The sequence below is a fragment of the Patella vulgata genome, chromosome 8 (genome assembly GCF_932274485.2).
Source record: "Patella vulgata chromosome 8, xgPatVulg1.2, whole genome shotgun sequence".
NCBI classification, from domain to species: Eukaryota; Metazoa; Mollusca; class Gastropoda; family Patellidae; genus Patella; species Patella vulgata.
In genome coordinates, this window is record NC_065886.2 from 3,928,579 (window position 1) to 3,938,826 (window position 10,248).

A 10,248-nucleotide genomic window follows, 5' to 3' on the forward strand; every position below is an offset into this window, starting at 1 on the left:
TCCCATTTGGAACATGTATGTTTCAGAAACTGAAGCTACTGTAATAATTTGAAACGTGCGTGTCTCAGTTGTTGAAGTTACAACTATTTGTATCAAAAAGAAAAATGCAACTTTTCTTTCGAAATGCCATTTAGAACATATATGTTTCAGATACTGGAGCTACTGCTGCTATTACTGGTCGGCCAATTGTCAAGTGGTGTCGTATACCACGGCATTGACTTTGTCGGAATCGGGTATAATCTGTTGACAGGGAATCCGGATGGGGGAAGTGGAGGAGGAGTCGATCCCGGTCTAAACACCCTAAGGCAGATATTCCAGCTGACAACGGTACCTTCAACACCCGTTCCAAAAGAGGTGTTGTACAAGTTAAGTTTGAGTTGCTTGCGGAGCCAATCTGTAGATATATTTTATGGTGCTAAATCTTATCAAACTAAACTAAGTTCCGGAGTAGAGTCTTCAGGTGGGTATCTCATTAAATACTGAAATTAAATACTGCCCGACAATACCCATTATAAAGTTATTTCAACCCCAGAGTAACCCCTAACTGCCAAATCATACCAAACTAAACTAAGTTCCGGAGTAGAGTCTTCCGGTGGGTATCTCATTAAATTATATCTTGTTTATTATTTTAAGGAAAGGCACTGCTAGACAACATGCATGTTAAAATAACACATTTCTGATAGCGCTGTCAGTATGAAATTCATCACGTTGATAGCACTATTAGAAACGAGTTATTTTTAGATTCATAATGTCGATAGCACTATTAAAAATGGGCTATTCTAAGATTCATAATGTTGATAGCAATATTAGAAATGAGTTATTTTAACTTAAAGATTCATAATGTCAAGTAATGCCCACACGCCCTCCTTAATCACATACAACAATATGTCCCTAAAACAATTGTCAATACATTACAGATTGGATCTTAAAACAGAATGTGTTTCGAATCCCCGGTTGTACGTGACAAGGAGTATGGTCGCCTGTCCAACCTCGTGGGTTTTCTCCGGGTCCTCCAGTTTCCTCCCACTACTAAAGACCCCTATGCGCAAGCGAATTATTGAAATAAAATTAAACCATATGTTAGTCCCGAAATGACCCGGTTGTGTCGAGTGGACGTTAAACCCCATTTCTCTCTCTCTCTCTCTCTCTCTCTCTTTAAAACAGTATGTAACAATATACCTTCAACCCTATTTAGCATTCAGTCTTAACATAATAATTCTATAATCAATGTGTGATTTTAATATTGGCCAGCTTATTAAGTACCCTTGTAAATATACCAGTAAAAACATTCGCAAAAATGAATTATTGACGAAGACACCATATGTTAGTCCTGTTGTATTAAGTTGATGTTAAACCACATTTAACTCTCTCTTACAGGAAATGGTAATATTGACCTGGTAAAATTTTCATTCAGTTTGAGTCATCGTAAGTATTTTAAGTATCTGCTTTATACAAAAGTGCAATACAAATTTGTTGTCTTTGTGCGCTCGTTTATCGAGTATGCCACCTCGACAATATATTTAATTATATTTTGGATCCAGTATTTGGTTGTGCCTTTGTGGACAGATTATACTGCATTAGCCTGTCATGCATCAGAATCAATATTTATTTTCGTGTTCTTGCATATTTGAAGAATTCCAACAAATAAACAGCGAAATAAACAAAAACAGACAAGTATTACAAGACGATGAAACCATCTGTAATTTGGGAAGTGCTCGATTTGCTGAGGAACTGGCAATGGCTGATGGATATTCCGTTACTAGAAACTTTGCAGCGGCTTTTTGCCAACTTCCGCTTAACTATAATGTTAAAAGTTATATGCAATTTCTTGACGAGTGGGGTACGGTAAGTCTTTTTAAAAAACAGTAAAATATATTAATTTGAAGAAAAAAACCCTAAATAAATATCGACTAGACTGGGCTTACTAATGCGAATTGATACTGCTAGCTGTGATGCTCAGAGTTCCTGCAAATCACCAGCTGTGTGGCGTATGTGCATTTGTAATATTGATATCATTTACCAATAAAAAGGAACTGTTGCAATCAACAGTCCAAATGGTATTGCTTTGCTTATGGGTTTGAGTTTATTACATTTATAGTTATTTGCCGTTTTCATTAGCCTGGCTGGTGAAGAAACTAAGGACGCTGGACACCATTTCTTTTCCTTTCGTGTCATAGGGTTGTTTTTGTTGGGTTTTTTTTTTGTTTTTTTTTTGCTTTTTAATCAAATCGATATAATAGATTAAATTACAAATGTTCCACGCTTGTTACTTTGTTACTTGATTCGGTTATAATTGTTGGTTTTATAGACAGCACTGAATACATCTTATAAATTGTTTATCATTTGGTAGCATGTTACAATACAAGTTAAATTTGGTACTAAGAATATTGTTAGAAACCAGGCTTCATTGGTAGAATTTATACAACATGTACAGAAAAGTGTAAGTAATAAAGTTTATTCTTATATTTCCCAATTTTAGTGGTATTTAGAATTAATCCGGAAGGGAGACACTATATCAAAAGCTATATGGGCAATAAAATCATTGTAATTTATTTTACATTTTAGGGAGGGACTGGGTTTTCTGTTGGGGGATCCTACATGGGATTTGGTGCATCACTTGGGGTTAATTTCGAAACATTCAAACAGAGTGATAAGTATGAGCTACGTTTTGGACAGCATCAAACAACTCTACACTCTGGCAATGCAACACTTCCGGAACCGATTGCATTGAAGGTCAAAACCATAGTAACAGCCTTGAACCCAATATACTGGAGGTCACCAGATGTCATGTCAGCATGTCCAACTATGAAGACTCAGATGACATCAAAGACAAATAACCTGCTTAAAGCTTTAGAGGGTTATGCTGCTTTTAAAATGGCACCACGTGCTACAGGTTAGTAAAACACTTTACATTCCTAAATGGTGACAAATGTCACAAGACGGTGAAATTATTTACATGCCTGCATTTATCGGCGGTCATTATCTGTCGGTAATGGGTCATTAAGAGTTCCGTCAATAGCTGTCTTCATGTTTTATTGCGATGACATTCCTTTTCTTAAAATCCAGAAATTTAATCAGTCGGAATATATGGTTTCATTGTACTTTCTTTTGTTGTCAGATCCGGAACTAAAGATTCCAATCACCTGGCCAGCTGGAACATATGGTTTAGTTAAATCAACATCAGGCTGTCCTTCTGGTAGAGTCACGTGGCATGAAGGATCAAGACATCAAGATACAGAAGATACACGCAATAAGAACTCCTGGTCGAGTCCTATACATATTTCAGGTGACCAGTTATATACATGTGTACCGAAGATACAAACAGTAGAAATTCCTCGTCCAATCATATACATATATTTACCTTTCTATAGGAGTATGCAGTAGATATAGACCCTCTCTGGAGCGAATTACACCTGGTCCCAGACAGGGAAGGCTTACTCTTCCGGACACCTGTTACCACTGTTTGTCGTGTATTTTGTTCACGGTGAACAGTCCATATGCTGATTACACTATTTTGCCTGATTACACTATTTTGCCTATACCGTTTTTTTTAGGACTTCGAATTTTGTCTAATGGTTTGGATTGTTCGTACTTGGTTTTATTTTATCAAATAGACCATTTGATCATACTCTTATCGACTCTTCGGACAGTGTTTCCTCACTTTGTTCAATGTAGTAAAGCACAACAAGGACATGACCTGTTACGGTAACCATCTGTACTCTTCGGTTTATATTGTATTGTTTGTATGGGATGTTGAAGACATACGAATATAGATGGCTACTTTAAATCAGAATGTCCTACAGGAGTTGCTTAGTTTACATCTTTCGGTCTGAAAAGATTCAAGTATCATTTACACCTATCTATTTTGCTTACTCGTCTGTAGCAATCCAATCATTTTGGTTAATAAACCCGATCAATAAAAGCAAGTGGTGAAAACAGTTAAGGAAAATAATATAATTTATATTTGTGTTTAGGTCGGTTTAGTCATAAAGAAGATATGACAATGAATTTCTGTATGAAAGGTGATGTGACTATCAATGTTTTTGATGTAAATTGGCCAGCAGGAGATTACTGTATATTAAAATATGGAAACTGTCCAACAGGTATTGTTTAACAAATTTATTGTTTTATATTGTGGGGGGGGGATGTCCGAATGGTTAGCACATGCGGGCTGTATCATACGGCCTGTCATTGAGTCAACTGGCGGGGTTTCATATTCCGGTTGTTCTTGACAAGGAGTAGGGTCGCCTGTCCAACCTCGTGGGGTTTTTTCGGGTCCTCCGGTTTCCACCCACTGCTAAAGACCCCTGCGCGCAAACGAATTATTGAAATAATATTGAACCATGTGTTAGTCCCGAAATGATTTAGTTTGTGTCGAGTGGACGTTAAACCCCATCTCCCTCCCCCTCTCTCTCTCTCTCTCTTTCTCTCTCTCTCTCTCTCTTTCTCTCTCTTTCCCTCTCTCAAATCTAATATGTTTATTCTAATTCGACCGACTTTTTCTCACGAATTCCGAAAAGGCTAATTTTAGCGACTACTTTTTGTCGAGTGGACGTTACCCCCCTATCTCCCCCCCCCCTGTCTCTCTCTCTCTCTCTCTCTCTCTCTCTGTTTTATTTTTTGTAATGGGGTCGCTGACAAACTTGATTTATCCACACTGTGCAACAATAAAGATACTGACAACAAGATTAACTCCCATCCTAGAATCCGCCAACACATCTCTAAGATAACGATTGTCTGGGTTGTATGATACAATGAACTGTGTGTGATCTGCATCCAAACTGTGTATGACTTTTATTCGACCCGTGTATGTCTTTTATTCAAACCGTGTATGACCTGTATTCAAGCTGTTTATGACCCGTATTCGAATTAGTTATTTAGTATTTTATTTACCTAATTGTGACACGTGTAGAAACTTGAGAAATTTATTGAAAGTAATAGAAAGATTTAGGGCATTTGTTGCATATATTATAAGTTCCAAGTTCGTAGTCTCTTATAAATAAAAGAACAACGGATGTCTCTTATAAATTAAAAACAACGGCTCTTATAAATAAAAAACAACGACTGTCTCTTATAAATAAAAAAAACAACGACTGTCTCTTATAAATAAAAAAAACAACGACTGTCTCTTATAAATAAAAAACAACGACTGTCTCTTATAAATAAAACTGTCTCTTATAAATAAAAAAAAACAACGACTGTCTCTTATAAATAAAAAACAACGACTGTCTCTTATAAATAAAAAACAACGACTGTCTCTTATAAATAAAACTGTCTCTTATAAATAAAAAAAAACAACGACTGTCTCTTATAAATAAAAAACAACGACTGTCTCCTATAAATAAAAAACAACGACTGTCTCTTATAAATAAAAAACAACGACTGTCTCTTATAAATAAAAAACAACGACTGTCCAAAATCAACGGCTGTCTCTTATCAATTAAAAACAACGGCTGTCTCTTAAAAACTAAAAAACAACGACCGTCTCTTAAAAATTAAAAACAGCGACTGTTTCTTAAAAACTAAAGACTACAACTGTCTCAAAAATTAAAAACAACGGCTGTCTCTTATAAACTAAAAACAACGGCTGTTATTTGTAATACAATTAAAAATGTCGACTCTTATTTATAATACAGTTATCTGAAGGGTAGAAACAAATATTTTAGGGTTCGCTTCTGGATCTATCTACTGGGATGATGAAGATTTCCACAACCATAATTATCAGTCTGGTTCACTACCTAATGGAGAATATGATAAAAACACACGTATAGATTTCTGTTGTCGGTAAGTCATGTTATATAATGTTATGTGGACCATCAAAAGGGCTATCCGGAGCAAAGCGGCCTTACCAATTTGACGATAAATAACACATACAAAAACAGGGATAGGTAAATGTGAAATTCTGAGACCTGGATGGTTTCCGTTGGAGATTGTCACTAATGGCGCATTGGTCTGCCAGCAAATCGTTCTTGGTGCGAGGGGCCTTAAAGATACATTATGGAAGATTAGATATAGAGCTGGTAGTTCTGACTATAATAGTTAAAAGCTAGATAATGTAAAGGGAATTTGCTGAAATTTTCAGTCAAATTGATCCACTCTGAACCTAGAATTTAGCGATTCAATTTAAAACCTAGCCTCGATCATCATTACTAAAGTCGGTACGATAAAAAACATAGTCTCGATTATCCATTTTTGATTTAATCATCAATAAGCTTTAAGCAGCAGATTCCAAACAAGTAGATATCGCAGGCTAGGGATGGTCTGGATCAGTGAATTAATGTGTAATTAATAATTTACATAACATTTCAGGCCTAACGAAACAACTGCAATAGGCAGATTTAGCTCTTGTATAATGTATGTTTAACTAAATAATTTCGTATCTATTTTAGAGGTGACAGTTTACCAACCCACAAAATCTTCCTACCAACCGAGAAACCCTTCTTTCTCTTCAAATATAACAGAGAATGCCAGTTAGTACATGGTATGTCAGTGAGAGAAGAATATCTGGCCTGGGATGATGATGACTTCGCCAACCGTGATAGAAACAGTGGAGCTCATCCATATGATGATGGTGGAAGCAAAAATCATAAACTGCATTTCTGCTATTATTACAAATCTGGCAATTCGATTATCGGATAAATACATTGAATTTATATCACAGGTGTTTGTTTTATTTCCATTCCTTTTAAAAACAATATTTTCATCTTAATTTCTAACAAATCGATAAATATCATTTATCGATCAATGCCAGAAAATCGATAGATACAAATTATAATGAAAGACATAAAATCGATCCCCACTGCTGGAATTTGGTTTCAGTCGAATGGTAATAGAGTCGTTCGATTGGTAATCTCGCTTAACCACACCGTTCTATATTTCGGTTTTGGTGAACCATACCCTGGTATTTCAAATTTCAGGGGGGTTGGATGGCCGAATGGTTAGCACGTGCGCGCTGTGTCATAAGGTCTGTCATTTAGTCAACTGGCGTGGTTTCGAATTCCCGGTTGTACATGACAAGGAGTAGGGTCGCTTGTCCAAACTCGTGGGTTTTCTCCGGGTCCTCCGGTTTCCTCCCACTGCTAAAGACCCCTACGCGCAAGCGAATTACTGAAATAAAAAATTAAACCATATGTTAGTCCCGAAATGACCTAGTTTGTGTCGAGTGGACGTTAAACCTCTCTCTCTCTCTCTCTCTCTCTCTCTCTCTTTCTATTCCAAATTGCAGCTTGATTTGGTGATTTTGATTAAAGTGGGCGTGGCCGCACATATTCAAATGCTCGAAGCTCAGCAATCGATTGGGCAAAATTATTGAAACGGGTGTTGCTATAAGATTGATTAAGTGTCTACAGAGCTTAAGCATCACCATAATCCATCTTAATGTTGTCATCCGGTATGTATCTTTGACTTGATATTTTAAAATGAATGTTAATCACAAGTTCACAAGTGGAAATTCCATATAAGACGAATGGTTTCCAACTCAATAGCAACATTTTATGAGCTATGGCAAAGTTATCCTAGTTTAATATTGTGTATAAAACCCAGACTTTTCGTTCATGAAAAAAAAAATTTTTTACAAAATATTATGGCATAAATATATTTCTCACCAAGACAGTTCAAATAAGTATACGTGATGATAATTATTGTGATTCGAAATAGAGTATAGGTACCTTTGAGTATAATACTACCACCTCTCCCTCGTGTCATGGTCGTTTATCACGACTCCCACTATTGTGATTTCTATTTATTTATAAAGACATTATGTAGAAGCTCAATTTGCATATTGGAGATCTTTCTTTCGGCCTTAAATGTTATATAAATTATTAATTCACCATTTATTAACACAAAAAGACCATAAACAACTCTCGGTGCCATGGTATGGCTTCGAGTTTTAAGTAGATTAGAACGGTTCGGCCGTTTAATGATTGAATCTAAAAATGGAGAGAGAGAGAGAGAGAGAGAGAGAGAGAGAGAGAGAGAAATGGGGTTTAACGTCCACTCGACACAAACTAGGTCATTTCGGGACTAGCATATGGTTTAATTTTATTTCAATAATTCGCTTGCGCGTAGGGGTCTAGAGCAGTAGGAGGAAAAAGGAGGACCCGGAGAAAACCCACGAGATTGGACAGGCGACCCTACAACCGGGGATTCGAAACCACGCCAGTTGACTCAATGACAGGCCTTATGATACAGCGCGAACGTGCTAACCATTCGGCCACCCAACTAAAAATGGAGGCGCAAGTTACCAGTGGGACGATCAATGCACACATGTTGTCAAAACTACAACCCTTGATAACTTTGATGAAAATAATGTAATTTGAATGAAATTTTCATTATAATCATTTTGCATTATCTATTTTTAAAATAGTATAGTGGGAACTAACATTAAGCTCTCTGTGTAAAGCTTACATAATATCCCTTTAATAGTCAATTAACCCCGGGCAGCGGCACTATGGCCTACTCTTACATCGAATTCCAACTGTCCAGGAATCTTTTACTTGCATACCAATTTATACACGGAACCTCGGTTTTTCGTCCCATCCGAACGACTAGACAGATGTCCTTGTCCAAACAACAACAGCTACAGACAGCTATGATAATACATATATATTTATAGTATTGAATCCCACAGGTGGGGAGAGCCGCACGATTCTTGTTAAATGTACATCATCTCTGTCTCGACTTCTTTGGCAAAGATGGCTATTGGTGCGTCTCTTCTCTAGGAACGCTGCATGATGACATGCTTCCTTATAGCCTGCGTAGCTCTTTTAAAGGTTGGCCCTCCAAATTAGCGAGGCGTATTTTCATATTGATTGGTCATCTGCAGAAATACTACCCTTATATCGAATCTGAAGGGGAAGGGACGACCGACGGGTGCCATATTTGGATCAGCAGACATTATGAAGTTACTGCCTAAATATATTTGCAGACTACCTAATTAACCTAAATCTGGCCGCCATTCGGATACCCCCACCCTCATACTCATGAAGGTGGTGTTTCCGGAAATTACACTATGTCTATTCCTATAATCTTTAAGTGGCATTTAGCGATCGGAAACACATTAACAGAACACAGTTTTTATGGGATACAATCACTAGTTTTATTCTAAAAAGCACGACATTTCCACAAGTATCCTCTTATCGTCATCAAGCACAATGACATTTAGTAAACCTGAGGTCAATATATACAAAATTCATAGTGAAACCATCAACATGGATTAAAATAACAGTAACAAAAATAATATAAGAGGTAAAGGATATTTAACAAAAACAACAAGCACAACAAGGTAATTAGTTGTTCAAACTTTTTGAAGTGTCGTTGTTTAATTCCTTCTTCGCTAGCTTGGTTGGCGGAAGTCTTGCGGATGGAATTAAAATCCTCTGTAGTAACTAAATGATTAAGTTCCAGATGTGATGCCTCTATTTCTTGCAGGAGTCGGTGCTTAGTATTTCGATGTCTATTCTGATATAGCAAGGAGTACATGGACTGGATAACCTGCAACCACTCATAGTGTTGTATGAGTTGATTTAGGTAGACGTGGGAAAATTGCTGGTAAATTAAACTGCCGCGTCTCAATGTAAATGATCGATGCGGTAATAAGTGGACATGCGTATAAATTGAACTTTCAAAGCGGCTTCCCCAGTGATCGTTTTCTCGACATCTTGCGACTAGAAATCGAGAATATAATTTGGCCGCAGCAGGCTTCCATACATTACCGTATATGCTTTTTTTCCTGCTTTAACCACAGCATGTTGACTGATATAAATACCTGATAACCGCCATGTGCTGTAATAATATACCATCTGCTGTAGTCAACACATGTATTTCACTTTTCTATATGGACTGACAAGAAACCCTGTGTAGTCGATCGGATGGGACGAATAACCGCGGTCTCATGTACACATAGGCGTGCACGTAAAAACCCCTTGACAGTTGGAATTCTATATTAGAGTAGACCGTACCGCCGCTATCTTTTTCAATATTTACCGCATAGTCTTAATTACCCCAGTCAGTGCAGAAAAGTAGGACGTTAAACCCCATTTCATTCCATTTGTATGGTCTAGTCGGGTGAATATTCCAATAGCTTATTATGGTGCCTGGGAAAATTGAGTAGCTTGTTTCTTACACTGAAACATTAGACGCACATGAAACATTCCTTAGTTTCGGAACTTGATATTGCACAATCTTATGCTAGACACGAAGGACTGGGTATTCAAGTCACAATATTATGTTACGTTAGGCACGGAGGCT

The 10,248-nt window shown here is 37.1% G+C and overlaps 1 protein-coding gene across 1 annotated transcript; it reads left to right on the forward strand.

The window, feature by feature from the left end:
- On the forward strand, positions 1–6,639 carry LOC126831158 (uncharacterized). The gene is made up of 9 exons (XM_050561839.2): positions 1–460; positions 1,378–1,425; positions 1,634–1,845; positions 2,351–2,440; positions 2,566–2,893; positions 3,119–3,286; positions 3,975–4,103; positions 5,667–5,784; positions 6,390–6,639. Exons 1-9 carry the CDS (start codon positions 124–126, stop codon positions 6,637–6,639), a joined length of 1,680 nt encoding a protein of 559 aa, XP_050417796.2. The 5' UTR covers positions 1–123.
- Positions 6,640–10,248: the final 3,609 nt, after the last annotated feature.

Bases quoted from the DNA above. Each gene is read 5' to 3' on its own strand.
- LOC126831158 (XM_050561839.2), top strand. From the start codon at position 124: ATGCCATTTAGAACATATATGTTTCAGATACTGGAGCTACTGCTGCTA. The intron at 1,426-1,633 runs GTAAGTATTTTA...GCATATTTGAAG, and splicing joins TTCATTCAGTTTGAGTCATC to AATTCCAACAAATAAACAGC. The intron at 2,441-2,565 runs GTAAGTAATAAA...TTTACATTTTAG, and splicing joins TACAACATGTACAGAAAAGT to GGAGGGACTGGGTTTTCTGT.